This window comes from Mesoplodon bidens (genome assembly GCF_964165515.1).
Source record: "Mesoplodon bidens genome assembly, chromosome: 3".
Classification (NCBI taxonomy): Eukaryota; Metazoa; Chordata; class Mammalia; order Artiodactyla; family Ziphiidae; genus Mesoplodon; species Mesoplodon bidens.
The window spans coordinates 55,064,759-55,083,560 of NC_138178.1; the positions used below are offsets into that span (position 1 = coordinate 55,064,759).

General features: G+C 54.6%; 1 protein-coding gene across 1 annotated transcript in view; it reads right to left on the reverse strand.

Annotated features, from left to right (window-relative positions):
* Positions 1 to 1,677: 1,677 nt before the first annotated feature.
* IGDCC3 (immunoglobulin superfamily DCC subclass member 3) overlaps positions 1,678 to 18,802 on the reverse strand; it is a gene marked incomplete at both ends in the record, with an annotated part of 41,814 nt that continues 24,689 nt past the window's right edge. Inside the window, 12 exons of the mRNA XM_081228241.1 lie at positions 1,678 to 1,878; positions 2,154 to 2,373; positions 2,533 to 2,671; positions 3,123 to 3,227; positions 3,380 to 3,571; positions 4,373 to 4,537; positions 4,739 to 4,986; positions 5,248 to 5,419; positions 6,622 to 6,780; positions 8,084 to 8,221; positions 8,669 to 8,799; positions 9,162 to 9,306. Coding sequence (XP_081084367.1) covers positions 1,678 to 1,878; positions 2,154 to 2,373; positions 2,533 to 2,671; positions 3,123 to 3,227; positions 3,380 to 3,571; positions 4,373 to 4,537; positions 4,739 to 4,986; positions 5,248 to 5,419; positions 6,622 to 6,780; positions 8,084 to 8,221; positions 8,669 to 8,799; positions 9,162 to 9,306 — 2,015 coding nt within the window. The remainder of the gene's footprint in view (positions 1,879 to 2,153; positions 2,374 to 2,532; positions 2,672 to 3,122; positions 3,228 to 3,379; positions 3,572 to 4,372; positions 4,538 to 4,738; positions 4,987 to 5,247; positions 5,420 to 6,621; positions 6,781 to 8,083; positions 8,222 to 8,668; positions 8,800 to 9,161; positions 9,307 to 18,802) is intronic.

Genomic DNA, 18,802 nt, shown 5'->3' on the forward strand with positions numbered 1-18,802 from the left:
AAATGAGTGTGATAAAACGCAAGACAGGCCAGGTGGCCCCCCTCCCCCAGACCCACACTTCCCTTGGGAGAGGGGGTTCCAGGATGAAAGGAGATGCAGAGAAGTCGCTGCAGGGACAAAGGGGCACTGCCTGGGAGGTCTGAGGCGCCTTGGGCTCAGGCCCAGTACTGGGGAGAAGGGACGATAACCTTCCCCGAGTCCACACAGATGAAACTGCAGTCTTCCAGGAAAACACCACCAAGTGTACCTTCTTCAGCTAATTCACTAAAGTTGGGGGTGGGGGTCCCTAGAGGGTTGGGGGTCAGGGACTTTATAGTCTAATCTCATACTTAAGAAATGCACATTTTTTTCCTTTAAAAAAAAGTTTTCTTTCTGCTATTTAAAAAAATGTTTCTGAGTGTAACCAAAAATAGGTATATGTTTCCTTGGTTTTTTTTTTTTTTTTTTTCTTCACCTTTAAGTCTTTCAAAGAACAACACAACAGAAAAGAGAAACAAGAAGTCACAAGAACATAAATCCTTAAACACACCTTATAGAAAAATAGCTTCCGGCCACATCTGCTGACATTGGTTGTTCCACTGTCCAGGGGCTGGGTCCAGCTGGCAGTGTCCCATGGGACAGTGGGCTGGGGACACCCCCACCCCGCTTGTACACACACACAGTACATTCCGGAGGCCAGTCTGCTCCAGCGGCTCTGTGGGCAGGACAGGAGGCAGGCTGTGGGGTGACAGCCCACCCTCCCAAGGCCCACGTGCAGAGAGGGTCCTGGGGGTCCCAGTTAAGGATGAGTTGGTGGAGAGGGTCAAAATGGGAGTGGACAGGCAGACAAGACGGAGCGCTGGCAGCGTGCTGGGAAGTGGCTAGTTTTTGTTCCCAGGAACAAATTCTCCTCTTATTTTTGGCTTTTTTTTTTTTTTCACATTTTCTTTGACCAATTCCATCTTTCTTTCTGCAGGCCCCGAGAAGCCCACCCTTGGTGAGGAGCCAGGAGGGAGGGTCCAATGATACAGCACAGGCCCGGGAGCCAGCGAGCCTCGAGGTAGACATTTTCTTTCACACCTGGAAATGGGGAAGTGCTTTTTTTTTTCTTTTCTAAACTCTGGACAACAATGTGGGGAGGGAGAGGGGGTGCCCCTAAAGGGGCTCGAGGTAGGAGTACATTTGGGGCTCTGTGGGGCGGGGGGCTGAGGCCACGGCCCCGCTCCCCTGAGGACATTCATTCCGGCTGAGGTAGGTGCTGAGAGCCAAAACAGCAAAAATCCATCCTGAGAAAACAAGTCGTGGAGGGTGACAGTGTCAGGGGCCCAGCCACAGCAGGGGCACATGTTTGGAGTCTAATTCACCTTTCTCTCTCTTCTCTTTCCCTCTCTTTTTTTTTTTTTTTTTTTAATTTTAAAGTTTGTTCTTTTTTTAAAGAAAAGTGTTACTTCAGTTCCAAGTCATGTGGGTACTAGGCAGAGGATGGGGGGCCTTGGCCCAAGGGAGGGGCTCCTGCAGGAACCCCTCCGGGTCCTTGCAGGGGGTCCCCTGCCAAGGCTACTCTAAGTCTTGACAATCAGAGGAGCAGTCAGGACAGAAATGTTGGGAAGCCCCCATCCGAATCCCACGTGACAGAAGAAATCTTGCCTTTGACCTGAGAATGGGGGGTCGCTCCCTCCAGAGCCTCCCGGACGCTGGCTACTGTCTCGAGCGAGCTGGCAGGGTGGCTGGTCCTTCACTCAGGAGGCCGGGGCCTGTGTCCTGGGGTGGCAGGGCAGCGAGGGGGCCTACACAGGGGGCCTTGGCCTCCGACGTCATCTCCTCCAGAAGCCCGAACCCCTGAAGCGGCAGCATGGAGAACTGGGTCTCCTCACACAGGGCAGGGGCCTCGGGGTCCTGCTGGGGAAAGGGTCAGTCACACAGGCATCAGCAGGAGGGCCACAGGCCCATGAGCCCCCAGCCAGAGGGTCAGGCTCTGGAGCCAATCCCACTCGGGGGTTCATTCTCCAGGCTTCCCTGCCTGACCCGGGGGCACAGAGAGAAGCACCAGCCGCCAGTCTTGTGCCTGGAGAAGCCCTGCAGCTTGGTGGAGGCTGGTGACCAAGGCCTGTGACCAAGGTGAGGAGGGTGGAGCCTGAAGGAGGGGGTTGGCTCGGGGGAGGGGGGGCACTCACCATGGGTCTGGGGTTAGGTATGGGGTCGGGCTGCCCCACGGCCCCCGCTCGGGGGAATAGCTGCTCCAGTTCCTTCATGTCCACACGTTTCCCATCTCGGCCCAGCTGGCCCCGCTCTCCCCGTCCCGCCCCATTCAGTGCCAGGACGCCAGGGTCCCTCTGGCTCCGGGGGCCCTGAGGAGGGGAGAGCTGGTTTTCTACATCCTTACACAAGAGGACCCTAGGGGGTGAGCCAAGAGTTAGGGGGAGGGATGTGGGAGGAGCAAGAACAAAAGGATGGAGACAAGGGGCCCCAAACCCTGCCTCCCCTGTGGTTTTCCTGCTCCAGGCCTGCCCACCCCATGCTGGCCCAGGCCCCTCTCCCTGGCCCAGGACCCACCTGCCCCTTTGGCCGAATAAGAGGAAGAGAACACAGAAGATGATGCAGGTGACCCCGATGTGGATGCCGATGACGATGCCTGTGGTAGACGTCTGGTTGGTGGGCTCCTCCTTCCGGCAGTCACATGGTGGGCTCAGGGCTGGGGGTGGAAGCAGCGGCAGGTTGGGGGCTGTGGCTCCCAGACACCCAGCCCTTGAGGGTTACTTCTCCCTCGGCTGCTCGACATACGATTTGCCCCTGTCAATGGGACCCCAGCCCAACCTTTAGGTTCTTTTTACCAGTTACTGAGCACTGACTTTGTGCCAAATACTAGGAATAACACTTTACATGGACCATTTCATCCTCCATACAGTTCTATAAAGCGGGTATTACTATCCCTGTTTTACGAAGGAGAAAACTGGGGCTCAGAGAGGTTAAGTAACTTGCCCAAGGTCACATAGCCAAACATCAAACTCAGGTCTAAGCCTATGTTCTCCAGGGCTGCATGTACTGTTATACCCTCTTACTTTCCCTGGATGCCTGCTCCCCTCCTTCCTCAGCCTCTCTTCCTGAGGGCCAGTCTTTAGTCAGACCCCATCCCCAGCCCTCACCTGTCCTCTCAGATGCTCCCCTCAAAGACACGAAGCGGACTGTGGCATTGCCATCCCCATGCTGGTTGTAAGCGAGCAGCTTCACCTCGTACACTGCAGTGGGGTCTGGGGGGAAGGCCAGGATGCTGAGGGACCGCCCCTGGCCCCACCAGGCAGCTGTCCCCGGGGTGAACTGGAGGAGACCTCTGTGAACCACCTCCTGGCACCAGGCACCACACCCTGCCCAGCTCTCCAAGCCCCAGCCGTGTCCGCCTCACCGAGCTGGCTGAGGTTGTAAGAGGAGACAGTTCCAGGCAGCAGGATGGGGCCGGTGAAGGAGGCCTTGCTTGCTGGGCGGTAAAACAGCTTGAAGCCGCCCTCGTGCTGGGCCAGCCGGGGCCAGGGCTCCCACAGCAGCTGCAGGGTGGAGCTGCCCAGGACTCGAACCGACAGTGGGGGTGGGGCGGGGGCTGTGGGCGGAGAAGGAGGCCGAGATGTGAGGACTTGGTGGTTGAAGCTCTACACTTCCACCTGCTACCAATGACCCAGACACGGCCCCCCCCCGCCAACCCAAGAGCCTGACCGCTCTCTGACCTCTAACCCAGGGCCTCTGCTTGGTCAAATAGCACCCTTATGTGAATTAGAAAACGACACCCCTGGGACTTCCCTGGTGGTCCAGTGGCTAAGAATCTGCCTGCCAATGCAGGGGACACGGGTTCGATCCCTGGTCCAGGAAGATCCTACATGCTGTGGAGCAACTAAGCCCGTGTACCACAACTACTGAGCCTGTGTGCCACAACTACTGAAGCCCGTGCACAGCAATGAAGACGCAGTGCAACCAAAAAGAAATAAAGTGTTGCCAGGTTTTTAAAAAAAAAGAAAAAAGGGGCCTCCCTGGTGGCGCAGTGGTTGGGAGTCCGCCTGCCGATGCAGGGGATACGGGTTCGTGCCCCGGTCTGGGAGGATCCCATATGCCGCGGAGCGGCTGGGCCCGTGAGCCATGGCCTCTGGGCCTGTGCGTCCGGATCCTGTGCTCCGCAACGGGAGAGGCCACAACGGTGAGAGGCCCGCATACCGCAAAAAGAAAAAAAAAAAAAAAAAAAAAAAAAAAGAAAAAAGGAAAGGACACCCCTTCCTCCAAGTAGACCCAGCCCTGACTCAGCCTCAGGGCGAAGCACTCTGTGCAGTGCACAACCTGAACAACGGTGCACAGGGGTTCTGCCCTAATACCCTGAGTGTCTGTGGTTTTGTGCTCCACACCCACACCTCACCTTCACCTAGAGTGCTGGCCAGGGTGGGGGCAGAGGCTGAGCTGGCCCCCCGGGGCGTGTAAGCTTTGATATAGAAGCTGTAGGCAGTGGAGGGCTCCAGGTCGCTCACCAGGTGCTGAAAGGTGCTCTTGCTGACTGCTTCCTGATACTCCAGCTCTGGTGGGTCTGGGGAGGCCAAGGGTAGGGCAGGGGATTAAAGGGGCATGAGGGAATCCCACCCACACTGGTGAAATGAGGGCAGCCAGGGTGCAGCCAGGAGAAAGAGGGAAGGTGTTGGGTCAGCACGTGTGGGATCGCGGGGGATGAGAAACAGTGAGTAAGAGGAAGGGGATGCAGAGGCAGCCTTGCCCTCCGGGGCCCACCCACCAGCAGCCTTCCTGATGTGCAGGACATAGCCGATGATCTCCTTGGTGTGGACCAGGGGCTCGGCCCAGGACACGCGGACCTCAGTGGACGACACAGAGACCGCCTGCACGTTGACGGGGGGCCCGGGCAGGCCCTCGGCCCACAGCACAGTCAGCCTGGCACTGGCCTGAGAGGAGCCAGCGCTGTTCTCGGCCATACACTGGTAGATGGCCTCATCTTCAGGGCCGATTCCAGAAATAGTCAGGGTGCTGCAGGGGGAGGGAGAGCCTCAGATCCCCTCCTCCTTCCGGAGTATCCCTTGGAGGTTGGCCAAATCTCCCCATTTGAAAGATGGAGAAACTGAGCCCCTCCAGAAGACAATAGGCTTGTCTGAGATCTCTCAGCAAGTTAGGGGCAGACCTGGGACTCAAACCCAAGTCTCCAGACCCCCAGTTTAGTGTTCTTCCCTGGTAGGAGGTGCACAGCCTCCTACCGTCTGGGCCTCACTCACTCCGGCACACCCACCACACACGTGCCTGTTGTTATTCTTGAGCCTGACGTGGCCTCCTGGCCCCAGCACCTGTCCATTCTTCAACCACGTCACATGAGGGGGCGGCTCACCCTGGGCTTGGCAGGTGAACATGGCTGTGGTCCCAGCCGGCCTGGAGATGGACTGGGGGTGCTGGACAAACTCTGCTGGGGCTGGGGTTGGGGCGGGGGGGCACAGAGAAGTATAAGGGTCACGAGGGGTCAGGTGTACAGGGAGGGGGCAGCTGTGAGTGAAGGACTGAGGAAGGGGAAGAGGGTAGGGCCAGAGGTCTGCAGGGAACAAGTGGGCAGGGGACATACACACCCACCCCGCCCCGGGGAGAATCCTCCAGGTGGGGCCCACCCTCCACCCCCAGCCTAGCCTCTGGGAGATGGTGCCAGCCCTCACATCCCTCCACCCCAGAGAGGCAGACCCAAGAGAGGACTCCATTTTAATGACTATTTAAAAGACTGACATTTGTATCCGAAAGCAATCAAGCTGAGCTCCCTGTTCAGGAAATTGTTAAATAAATAAATGTGCTAATAGGTTTGGCTGCACCTCGAAGGCCGAAGGCCCGTAATGACGGGGAGATGGATGAGCCCTCAGTACCAGCCCCCCTCACCCCTACATTCAATTCCACTCTCCTCCAATCCCAAGCCTCAAACTTCCATTAACACCAGAGAAATGAAATGCTCCATCACTTTCATTTGGACAGATTAACAGCACATGGAATGCTAAACAAATGGGCATTTAAGTTCCTAATTCCCCTCTCTCCCATCTCGCTGGGAGGGAACAACCACAGAAAACCCCTGAGAATGGGACTTCCAAGCCTGTTCACGGAGACAGTTGAGCCCCAGGGCAGGAGGATGGACAGAATGACCTGGTCAGCTGCAGAGGCCCCACATACCATGGGAGTGGAGGCCAGCTCTGTGTGTGTGTGTGTGTGTGTGTGTGTGTGTGTGTGTCAGGAGCTGGGGTGTGAGAGTGTGAAATGACAAACACACTGAGAGTGTGCAGGCAGGTGTGAGCATGGAAGTGCCACACGTGTGAATGAGAACAGCACGTGGAGGGAGGGACACATGGGGGTGACACAGGTGGGGGAGACCAGCTGAGATGACAAAGTGGAAATGACTGCGGGGGGGTGGCGATGGCACCTGAAGGGGCCGATGACCAAGAATGTCCTTGCATTCCCAACATACACATTCCTGGGGGAGGGGGAGAGAGAGAGAGCTGCTGCCTTTGGCCTGGGCTGGGGCCCTGGAGAGGGGGCAGGGGCAAGGTTAGGGCAAGGATAGGAAAGTGGGTGAGTACACGGCACTGGACTTGGGCCAGGGATGTCGATGAGGCAGGGAATGTGGGGTGGGGAGGTCTGTACCTTGCACCACCAGCCGGCCCTGTGCCGTCCTCCTCACCCGGGTGCCGGGCCTGTTGGCTGCACAGACGTAGACGCCCGAGTGCTGGACGGTCACGTCTGAGATGATGAGGTTCCCCGTGCCCAGCACCTGGATGCCCTCCACCCCAATGGGGCGACCATCTGAAGAGGAAGGGGAGGGTCAGGGAGGTAGGTGTGCAGGAATGTCCGGACTTGGAATCGGCCACCATCAATCTTCCAGGGAGCCCCAGTCTTTGACTCTTTCCTCTGAGCATGATGGCATCGTGGAGGCAGCCAGAGCAGCACAGAAAACTCTCACCCAGCAGGAGGGAACTGGCTCCTGATCCTAACATTGTCACTGCCTCACTGGTGACCTTCAAGTCCCTTCCCCTCAATTTCTCAAACAGGAAAGTAAGGAGTTTGGGTTACACGGACATTTCCCAGTTTGATTTGTCTCTCCTGAAAAAGGTTCCTTGGTCAGATATCCATTCCACTCCTTGACTGTCACAATGCGCATTAATATAAAGGCTCTGAGAAGTCCCGTAGCAAAGGGATCTGGTTTACTCTTTCCCAAACTTGTTAGACCACCAAGCCATTCTTTCCCCATGCAGATTTCGCTTTGGGAAATGTTGCACCAGATGGTCCTTGCAGGGCCTATGGGCTTCTCCTAATGGTGAGGCCACTCTTTCCAGCCTCTCCCAGTCCCCGGGCCCTCCCCCGACCCAGGATCAGATTAGCACAGTCAGAATGCGAGGAGACAGCTCCCCATTCAGTCCCTGAAGTGGTGAAATCTACTCCATTATCCTGCCTGCTGCCCCCTCCTTCCCGGATCACTCAGCTGCTACAATGTGGCACAGTCTCCTTGTGAATGCGACCCCACCCCATCCCCTCCAGACTCTCCTTCCCCCAGTGACCTTTCCACTCAGACAATGTGGGCCCATCTGCACCCTTTCATTTCTCTCCTTCAGCTGCCTAGGGATTTAGGCTGGGGATTTAGGGGGCCAGGTTAGAGACTGGGGGGCCCAGAGAGAGGATGTGACAACTGGCTGAGATTTTGAGGGGTTTGGGATTGCATCACTGGGGAGGATGGCCAGGGTGTAGATGGCAGAGATGAGCCGGACAGGAAAGAGACTAGGGGTGCTGAGAGCTGCAGAGGGGTTCTGGAGGGCCCGATGGAGATGCCCAGAGTGAGGGGAGCATGGGGGAGGGGAGCTGGCGCAGGACTGCGGGGACTGGACGAGGTAACCTGGGGAGCTAAGCCATCTGCACAGAGGGAGGGAGAATGCAGTGGGCAGGCGGACCTCCCTGGTCCTGCCAAGGAGAGGGGAACCCACCCCCTCCCCAGGCCTCAAAGAGAACGGACCCCCACGGAGAACAAACAGGATTCCAAGTTCCCCGCGGAGCTGGGTGAAGAGACTGGCCCTCCCAGGGGTGGGAGAGGCAGGGGCTGCGGGATGGGGCTCACCCAGGCGGCTCCAGGACACAATGGGGCGCGGGTTGCCCGTGGCGACACACTCGAGCACGGCAGTCTGGTGCACAGTCAGGGTGAGGTTCTCAGGCCCCACGAGGATCGTAGGCTCCTTGTAGGCCCCAGAGCCCGAGCCTGGGAGGAAGATGCCATACTTCTTCACTTTAGCTGGGACCCTTCCCACCTCCTCACCACACCCACCCACCCCCAATACACAGCCTAGGACATGGGGGGTGGGAGACAAGCTCCAGCCCAGAAGCTGGGTCCCATGCATAGAGAGGAGAAGCCAGCGGCCCCAGGGCGTTGCTCACACTCATCTCTCCGGTCAGGCCCCGCAGGGCCTCTAGCGGTGGGAAAGCCACCCTCACCCAACCACCCATAAGCAGAGAGTGGGCTTCCTCAAGGAGAACTGAGCCAGGGAGGGGCCTTGGACGCCTCCTGAACCCTCACCCCGAACAGCACAGAGCTTTGTGCTCACAAGGTGCTCTGTATGCACTTGGCTGTCCAGGCTCTGGGGCTCAGTTGAAGAGGGACTGATTTGAGGGTGGGGAGAAGGAACGAGACAGGGCCAAGGACCCTCACCTGACACAGTGAGGCTGGCCCCATGGCTGACCCGGACACTGGCGACATTTGAGGCTACACAGTGGAAGACGCCGCTGTCCTCAGCCTGAAGGCCTGTGATCTGCAGGACCCCCTTGGGCAGCAGTGTGTACCTGTGGCGGGAGGGCATGGTCAACCATAAGCAAGCACAGCACCACTGGCCACAGGGTCACTCAGCATCACGGACACAGCCCAGGACCCAGCCACTACCCCAGTGTTACTTTTGTCATCACAGACACACTACGGGACTCTCACAGGTGGATGCACCTGCGATTCTAGCCTTGACAACAATCACACACAGATCTTCGCATGCATTCAACTGTTGCATCTGGGCTCACAAACCACACAGATACTCAGTCGCAACAAAGTTGCAGAAACACCACCCTGGAGGCCACAGGCAGGCCTCCTTCAAGGCCCAGACACTGGACTGGCCTGCCTCTTGGTCATCCCTCCACCTTCCCCACCCGAGGCTCACCTCTCATTGTCTGTGTCAATGGGGACTCTGTTCTTCTCCCAGGTGATCAGGGGTTTGGGAAGCCCGTGGATTTGGCACTGGAAGCGGGCCACACCGCCCTCCTCACCCACGGTGGCCTGGGGGTGCACGTGGAAGTCGGACATGGCTGGAGAAAGAAAAGGAAATGTGCATGGGGAAGGCACACTGCTGAGGTGCAGAGGGGACGGGAGAGGGCATGGGGGGCCTCAGGCCTGTGTCCTGGAGCCCTGGAGCTCACCCGGCTCAGGGGGCAGGGTGTCTTCCCCCGAGCTGAGCTGGCAGGTGCAGGGCAACAGCTTGCTGGGGGCACATCAGCACTTACCCTGCCTCCTACCTGTGGGAAACATCTCCCCCTAAGGGGTGGTATAGGCCGAGCTGGGACACCTTGAGAAAGGACTGGACAAATACTTGGATGATAAACCTCTAACACGGAAATCTTGGGCTGCGGACCCACGAAGGCTAGTCAGAGAAAAGCCTTGCTCCCAAGGCCTGCTCCACACTTTTACAGCTGCTTTCGGATGTATTTTTATAAACTCCCTGTAAGGTATGCAAGTGCTAAGTATTATGCTGTACATTTTACAGAATAGGAAACAGAGAGGGGAAGCGATTAGTCCAGTGTCACCCAGCAGGGACACTGGTCGTTAGAGCCTGGTTACCAGCACCCAATGGCTTTCTTTGCCCTTCATCATCACCCCCTTATCTCCAGTTCTTCTGCAGCTTCTCAATGTACCCCAAGAAGGTGGTGTACCATCCAAGGTGACAAGCCTCTCAGAAGACAGTCAGACCTACCAATCTACATTTCAATGTGTCATAAATATTCAGGGGCCGCCTCCCCACCTTTTGGGGATCTGAACTAACTGCTTGAGCTCTGATCATGGGAGGGGCCGTGGTGCACGCCCCCAACCCCCTTTTAGGCTGGTGAAGTGTTCCTGCCCACCCTCACTCCCATCCATCCCTACTCCCCAACCTGTAAAGCCTGGGGAAGGGGCCCCTCCCACATGGGTTCCCAGCTTCAGCACCAGGGCTGTGATTTCATTAAAATCCACTTTGCTTCAAGTGCGGGAAGGAGGCTCACCATCTGTCCAGGCAGGCAGCCCCTCCCCTCCAACACTCCATCAACTGGGACAGTTGTCCCCTCCCAGAAGGAGCCCTCCCTCTCCCCACAGCAGCAGGGACACTGGAGTTTGTCCTGGTTGCTGCTCCTGGCTCCCTGGTGCGGGTGGGCACACCCCGTCTCAGGCCCCCTCAATCCACCGGTCTGTTCAGGACTCCAGGGCAGCTCAGAAAGGCCGAGCCTTTGTGCCCTTCTTCCCAGAGTCTCTGGGGGCTGACTCTTTTGTGGCACATTCTCCATCTCATTTGCATGTGGTTCATTAAATATAAACATGCATAAAAATCCCCAGCCCAGCCTCCTCCTCTTTCAGGGCCTCCTGGGAGTATGGCTGATGGGTGTGAGCGCCTCCTTGCACGTGTGTGCAGAGCTGTGCTCGCCAGGAGGACATGGCTGCCTCTGTGTATGTGGTGTGTGTCCAAGCTGGATGTGAATGGGGGGGGTTGTATCCCTCAGCTCCTGTGGCTGGTGTGTGATTCTGGTTCTGTGTAGGTAATCAATCACACATGTCCCTGTGTAGGTATAGTCCTTACAAAGGGCACCTTGGGGCCCTAGGGGCGGGAGATGGGGGCAAGTGCCCAGCTGGTGTCCCCATCAGGCTCAGTGAGATGATCCCCAGGGAGCACTGTGAGGTCAGCCTGCCCAGTCTCAGGCCAAAGGCTGTGTTTGGCCAAGGGCCTGCAGGTCAGCGCAGAGGTTTGGGGCAGGGGCCCGAGGCACTGGTAGGGCCCCTCTATTCTTCCAGGCCTCAACATCTAGGAGGGCAGGGCTGGAGGCAGGCCTAGCGAGCGGGAGAGGGCACCCCGGCTCCTGGGTCAGCTGTCTATGCCCCACCCACCCAGCCCTGCCCTTCAGGAGCTGGGGAGCTGCCTGCCCCCTCCTCACTCCAGCTGGAGAGGAGCTTGCAGCCCCCCAGGGACTTGGGGCGGGGACTAATGGCTCTGCTGACTACAGATGCCTCCTCATTAAGGAACCCGAATCCTTTTGTGTTTCTAACCCCCATTCTGGGCTCCCTGGAGGCACCTAGAGCTAGGAGCTGGCCTGAGGAGAGATGCAAGGGAAAGGGCTGCTTCTCATCAGGGTGCTCTGGATGGAGAAAGTTTGGCCCCTAGCTTCTTTCTCCCCCTAAAACTAAACAATGAAAAAGCATGGGTTGAATGTGATGCTGCAGAGGAATGCTCGAGCAGAAAGGGGTGGTAGTTAACGAGCCAGTCTGATCATCTTCACACTGTACAACAGAGTCCGAGGGGTCCCCAGGGGCCCCTGGGATGCAGCTGGGGCCCCTCCCCACCCAGGGCTTCACATCTCCCCTCCATCAGAGCAGCACCTTGCTAAACCTCTCTATCAGCTTTACTTAATTGCAGTTCTGCCAAACATTTCATTTGAAGGGTAGCTTTGCTTTTAAAAGTGCTTGAAAACCACTCATCTAAAGCCAACACATTCATTTTATGAAAGGGAAACTGAGACCCAGGCCCAGTTGGTGGCTCTACTAGCCCCAAATCAGAAGTTCCATGCCCCAAGCCCTCTGCTGGAGTGTCCCCAGCAAATTTTTCACTCTCCAAGGACAGGTGACCCCAGGGCAGACTGCAGGCTGGGCCAGCCTCTTCTCACTGGCTGCGAGTTGGCACTGTGTTACAAGTTGCAGGGACGACAGTGAGCCCCAGAGAAGGTTCCTCAGTCCCATCCCTTGGAGCCCAGCTGGTTAGGCAGTGTGGTCCGGGGGAGGTGGTGCAATAGGAGGGTGTGGTCCTCTTTATCTGCGGCTCCTTCTTCCCTCCCCTTCTTCCCACCCCTACTCAACCCTTGGGTCAGCCCTGTATATCCCTTCGGTGTCCTGGGGGATTGCAGTGAGACCGTGGGCAGGCAGTGTCAGGGTATAAAAGGGAAGAACAAACCTGACTCCATGTTGGATCTGTTTCTTTTTCTTTAACCTTTGTATTCTATTACTTTAGCTACAAGTTAATTGCTAAAGGGATGTTGCCTAGAGCTTAAAGGATACATGATGGCCCATCTCTGGGAACCCTGCCTCCCATAATAGAAGCGCTGGTCCTTTCCTCCACAGATGAAGGGGTGAACAGGTACACTGCAGGGCCTCCCACCTCAGACTCCTGCCGTCTTCCTGTACAGGCCTTTGTTCACACTCAGCTGAGCTCACTCCGAGTTCGTCCACTCACTCTGAGTTCACTGATGACTTTTTTAGGAAGTCAGGGGAGAAAGTTTCTCAGGGCCACTTAGATCTCCGATCTCTCAGAGGGGGAACACGTTTGGTTTACATGTCTGTTTTGCACTGGCTTGTACAAGCAGGCCATGGAGCCAGCTGTCCCTCATCGTGTCTCTCTGGGAGAGGGTCCCTGGGCAACCATGAGGATGCGGGGCTGAGGACTGGACCTCAGAAAACGCTGACCTCTGAGCAAGTCATCCTGGAGGCCACTGTGTGGTTGACAGTGGTGGGCACAGTGGCTGGAGGCACTATTTGTTAATAGTTTTTTATTATTATTTTTTTAATGTATTTTATTTATTTTTGGCTGCGTTGGGTCTTCATTGCTGCACACAGGCTTTCTCTAGTTGCGGTGAGTGGGGGCTACTCTTTGTTGCGGTGCGCGGGCTTCTCATTGCGGTGGCTTCTCTTGCTGCAGAGCACGGGCTCTAGGTGCGCAGGCTTCAGTGGCTGTGGCACGTGGGCTCAGTAGTTGTGGCTCACGGGCTCTAGAGTGCAGGTCAGTAGTTGTGGCGCACGGGCTTGGTTGCTCCATGGCATGTGGGATCTTCCCGGACCAGGGCTTGAACCCATGTCCCCTGCATTGGCAGGCGGGTTCTTAGCCACTATGGAGGCACTATCTGTGGCCGGTGTGGGTAGCACTGTGTATGGGGCTGGTGGACATGAAGGTGGTGCTGTGGCTTGCGGCTAACGATGCTTTATCTTCCTGCTCACACCTGTTGGTCGGGTAGGAGCCGTTTTGGGTTCCTCACTTCAAGCTGGGTTATGGGAGGGGGTCGTGTTGGGACGCCCCTCCTGTGTGAGGACCAGAGAGAGTGACAGGGAGGACAGAGGGCTGCTTGGGGGTCATTATGGAGAAAGGAAGAAGAAAGCACCTTTGTCCTCAAACAGTCTGAGAAGGAATCTCCCAGCCGCTCCCTGTCCCCGCCAGGGGTACAGCTAGGCCGTGGGGAAAGAGGGTTCACAGAGACAGCCCAGCAACCCACTGGGCTGGAAGGGAGCAGAAACCAGCAGGAAATGGCTCCTGGACACCCCTATAAATCACCCGAGGGGAGGGGAGTCTCCTGAGAGCCAGATCTAGAGCGGCTCAGGGAGGGGAGGGGGACTTTCCTCCTGGTCCACGACCTCTGGCGAGGTCAGGCCTGGATCTGATTAGACAGGCTCCAAGGGGACGCTGGGGGGGCAGGAAGGGTCGGGGCAGAGTGCTGGGAAGGAAGCCGGCAGCATACCCCAAGCCCAGCCTCCAACCCTTTGGCTACAGCCAGACTCCTATCTGATGTGTGATGACAAAGAGACCAGTGGGCTTGTTGGGATGGAGAGTTCAAAACACAGCCTTTGCAGAAGCCAGCGGCACTGGGGGTCTGAGGCACCGACCGCCCCTACTCATACCGCCATTCAAGAGGGATAACCACGACCTGCAGACTCTTCCAAAGGCCATCCAAAGTCCCCTTCCTTGTATCCATCCCTGCCAAGGACCAGGGACACCCCGAACGCTCGGCTCCTCCTCACGCAGCTCAGATGATTGTAATGTTTTTCCTTATACTAGAGGCACAGCTGAATGCCATATGCTTCCACCCAATGCCCCAACTTTCCCCTTGAGAATCTCATTTTTTAATAAAGTAAGTAGCCAGCTATTAAGCACTTGAAATGTGACCAGTCCAGACTGAGTTGGGCTGTAAGTGTAAAATACACACTGGATTTCGAAGATTTAGTACAAAATAAAAAGACACTAAGCATTGGGGAAGTGCAAATCAAAACCATAATGAGGTGCCACCTGACACCCATTGCGATGGCTACTATCAGACCGATAACAAAAGACAACAGAAAGTAGCAAGTGTTGACAAGCATGTGGAGAAATGGGAACCCAGGTGCACTGCTGGTGGGAATGTAAATTGGTGCAGCCACTATGGAGAACAGTATGGAGGTTCCTCAAAAACTTAAACATAGAACAACCATACGATCCAGCACTTCCACTTCTGGGTATATACCCACAAGAATTAAGGGTCTCGAAGAGATATTTGTACAGCCACATTCATAGCAGCCTTATTCACAATAGCTAAAAGGTGAAAGCAGTCCAAGTGCCCATCAACAGGTGAATGGATAAATAAAATGTGTTTATACATACAATGGAATATTACTCAGCCTTAAAAAGGAAGGAAATTCTGACACATGCTACAATGTGGATTAACTTTACGGACATTATGCTAAGTGAAATAAGCGAGTCACAGAAAGACAAATACTGTATGATTCCACTTATATGAGGTACCTAGAGTAGGCAGATTCATAGAGACATAAAATAGAATGGTGGTTGCCACAGGCTGGTGGGGAGAGAGGAACAGGGAGTTACTGTTTAACGGGAATAGAGTTTCACTTTTGGGAGATGAAAAGAATTCTGGAGATGGATGGTGGTGACAGTTTGCACAATAATATGAAGGTACTTAATGCCACTGAACTGCACACTTAAAAATGGTTAAGACAGTAAACTTTATATTATGTGTATTTTACCACAATTAAAAAGTTGGAGGGACTTCCCGGGTGGTCCAGTGGTTAAGAATCCACCTTCCAACGCAGGGGACGCAGGTTCAATCCCTGGTCGGGGAACTAAGATCCCACATGCCGCGGGGCAACTGAGCCAGTGCGCTGCAACTACTCAGCCCATGCACCACAACTAGAGAGCCCGCATGCCGCAAACTACAGAGCCCACGCACTCTGGAGCCCACATGCCACAACTAGAGAGAAGTCTGAGCACCGCAAGGAAGAGCCTGTGCGCCGCAATGAAAGATCCTGGTGCCACAACTAAGACCTGATGCAGCCAAAAAAAATGAATAAATGAATAAATATTTTTAAAACTTGGAAAAATAATATTTTTAATTGATAATAGTTAATAATTTAAAATATTGATAACAAGCTGAAATGATAATATTTTGGATTTTAAAGACAGTTCAAAAAATGTAAAAAGTATTAATAATTTTAAAATAATGATTATATGTTGGAATAATATTTTGTATATGTTAAGTAAAATAAAGTTTATTAAAATTATCTTTACCTGTTTCTTTTTTTTTACTTTTTTTGTAAATGTGACTATTAGAAAACTTAAAGTTACCTATGTGCTTTGCATTATACTCTCATTGGACAGGGCTGTTCTAGAAGACACAACCAATTTTGTTCTTCACACAACAGATCTTCAAATACTTGAGGTCTGCATTGTTCCCTGAGAAACATCTTCTGAGGGGAAACACCCTTAATTCCTTCAGCCACTTGTGATGTGAAATGATGTTCAGATGCCTTGAGCCTGAAGACCCTGGGGATGGTATGAACCCAAAGGGCCTTACACCAGCAGGGGACTTGGAGAAGATTTCAGCCATCATCTGTAGTGAGCATCCTTGTGTTGTCCAATATGACAGCCACTAGCTACATGTGGCCACTTAAATTAAAATTAAATTAAAAATTCAGTTCCTCTGGCTCACTAGCTACCTTTCAAGTGTTCAATAGCCACAAGTGGCTATAGGCTACCTTATGGGACAGCACCAATAAAATACTTCCATCATCACAGAAAATCCTTTTGGACAGCACTGGTCCACACCCAAGGCAAGGCCTCAGACCCACAGCTGCTTTCTGTCTTGCTCCCTCTCTCTTGCTGCCCCACCAGAAAGCCCCCTTTCTTCTTCATCTTCATCACTAGCCCAGCTTTGCCCCTGCCAGATTCCTCCTCTCCTGGCCACAGGGACTCAGAGACTGCTGACAAGGCCCGCATTTGATTGCATCCTAAGGCTGTCACACTGCATGGCAGAGAAGGCCTCAGACAGCATGATTTCTACTTCTAGTGGGGAAATACTTGCTGAGAGCATTTTGAAGGAGCAATGCAGTGAAGAGGTTAATGGTACAGGCTCTGGAATCAGACAGAACTGGGTACAAAACTCACCTCCGCCACTCTTAGCTCTGTGACCTTGGGCAAGTGAGTCTCTCAGAACCTCTACTTTCTCACTTATAAAATAGGGATGACAAGAGCTCATGTTGCTAGAGATGCTGCACTGGTGGGAATCAAGGAGATTTATTTGTAAAGTGCTTGGCACAGTCCTTGAAAAATAGCAAATACTTGCCAGTGATTGTTGACGGAAAATAGTAGAATCTTGAGTTAAAAGGTGCTGAGAGGTTATGGAAGAGCGTGGTAGGATTGGGGTTGGGTGGCCGTCTACTCCAAGAGGGTAGCCGTATTCCCACGGAGAGGCAAAAGCTCAGAGAGCTAGTGGCAGAGCCCTCTGGAGAACTGAGTAAAGACAGAATTTGCAAGGCCTGAATGGTGAGAGGATCAGTGCAGGGGGAAGGGGGCAGCCCGGTATAAACCAGAGCTTGGCTTCTATTTCACTTCTGCCTGGGGGCTTCACAGAGGCCCCAGTAGGTGAGCTGTCACTTGGAAGAAGCCATTGGGTAATTGAGGCCTTGATTTCTCTAGTAAAATGTTTATGAAGCCCATAAACTCATGCCTTTATTGGCCAGGCTCATTCCGGGGGATGGATGTGGCTCTCCAAGGTGTAGTTAAAGCACCTGCTGAACTCAGGCACCCGATGGCTACTCTGGCCTCTGCCCAGACCCACCAGGCAGAGTGACTCCTGGAGGGCGAGGAGGCCAGCCAAGTCCACATGCTCTTTAAACTCCGCAAAGCACTTGTAAATGTCCTCTCTAAATGCGCATGGGAAGGAGAGAGGTGACGGCAGAGAACCCTGAGTCTTGGGGAGGCTGGCAACTTGCCACAGTCCCGGTGGGATATTGGTTTTGTCATCAGGGTTCTCTGGGCCAGGCTTACCCTCTCCAACACGCTGTCCCAGTCTCCCCAATATCTGGGTCCCCACCTTGCCCATGACTTTGGCTCTGTTAGGGAAGATCCCCTACATTGATTGGCTGATGACTTTTGGAGTGGAGGAAAGTATGAACTTAGAAGAGCTGTATTTACTTCCCTGGCTCTCCAAAGGGAAGTCTGAGAGTTGAATTAAGGTTCTGAATCCAAAGAGTAGGTGTTTTTTGCGGGGGGCGGGAGGGAGGCACTGTGTGGGGTTTGGGTGTTGGATGGGTGTGGGTAGACGGTGTCTGGAGCTTACAAACAGCCCCAGAAGACAGCGATGGCTCAGAGGCCCTGCTCAGCTTTGCTGGGGGTGATTGATTCATCTGGGTCTTTGCCTGGTGACCCTGCTCTGAGAAGCCTCTGGAACCTTTTGTCTGCCTCTTCAAGCCCCTTACCCCCTGCCTTGGGCCTCCCAACCCCAGCCCCTCCCTCCCACCCTCCCACACCACCACCAGCTCACCACTCTCCGCCCCCCCCAATTCTAACACAAAAGGCAACTTTGTCTTTCAAGTCAGCAGCCATAAATCCACGTCTCTCCCCACCCTCCTGGCAGCCACCTCTGACAAATGGGGGGGAGGTGGGGGACAGTGGGGGGCCAGACTCAGCTTGGGAAAGTCCTTGCATCCAGCTGTTGGCCCACTGTAGGCTGGTGAGCATCGAACCTTTATGGTCTGATCTTCGATTCCAACGGAAGCTAAGACCCAAGGCACAGCTGCAGGAGGGGCAATCTGGGGCTCTCCGCAGCCTCTGGGCTGGGCTTTTTACAACCCAAGGAGAATAAAACCTCTCAAAACCCTACTTTTAATTATTCAGCCCACAATTCAGAGGCTCCGGTTCTTCCTCCGAACAAGTCGTGTGCTCCCCTGCCTCCAGCCCACCGTGGAGGGAGTGAAGTGTGCCTGGGGGAGAGTGTGCTGTGGGACACAGGTGGTGTGCCTGCCCGATGCGGCATACTGGATGTGCCACTGGGTGGATGTGCCACTGGGTGGGTGTGCCCCGCTGCTTTCAGTGTGGACCCTACGCATTCAGGGGAGGGGAAAGGGGGAGGAGTATCACCCACCCCTGTGACCACCCTACCTCCCCCACTGCTAGGTTTTCAAAAGCAGTCCCAACTTCAAATATTTCGCCCTATTTTTCATCCCACATATCAGGCAATGAGTCAGAGGATGTGTCCTGGTTTGGGAAATACAGTTCTCTGTCCTATTTACACAGCATACCCACTGAATTAACTCTAAACATTCATTCAACAGATACTTACTGACTGCTAATGTGTCCGAGAGAATGTTCTGGCACTCCTGGAGTAAATTCCCTTCATCCCACAGGCCCTGTCCTTAGGTTTTCCACCCAAGCTCCTAGAAATATCAGAAGGGTGAAAGCACCAGAGCCAGGGTCTTAGGTACTATCATAGTAAGGTGGTCCTGAAAAACAGAAACCTGCAGAAGCCATGATGGGCA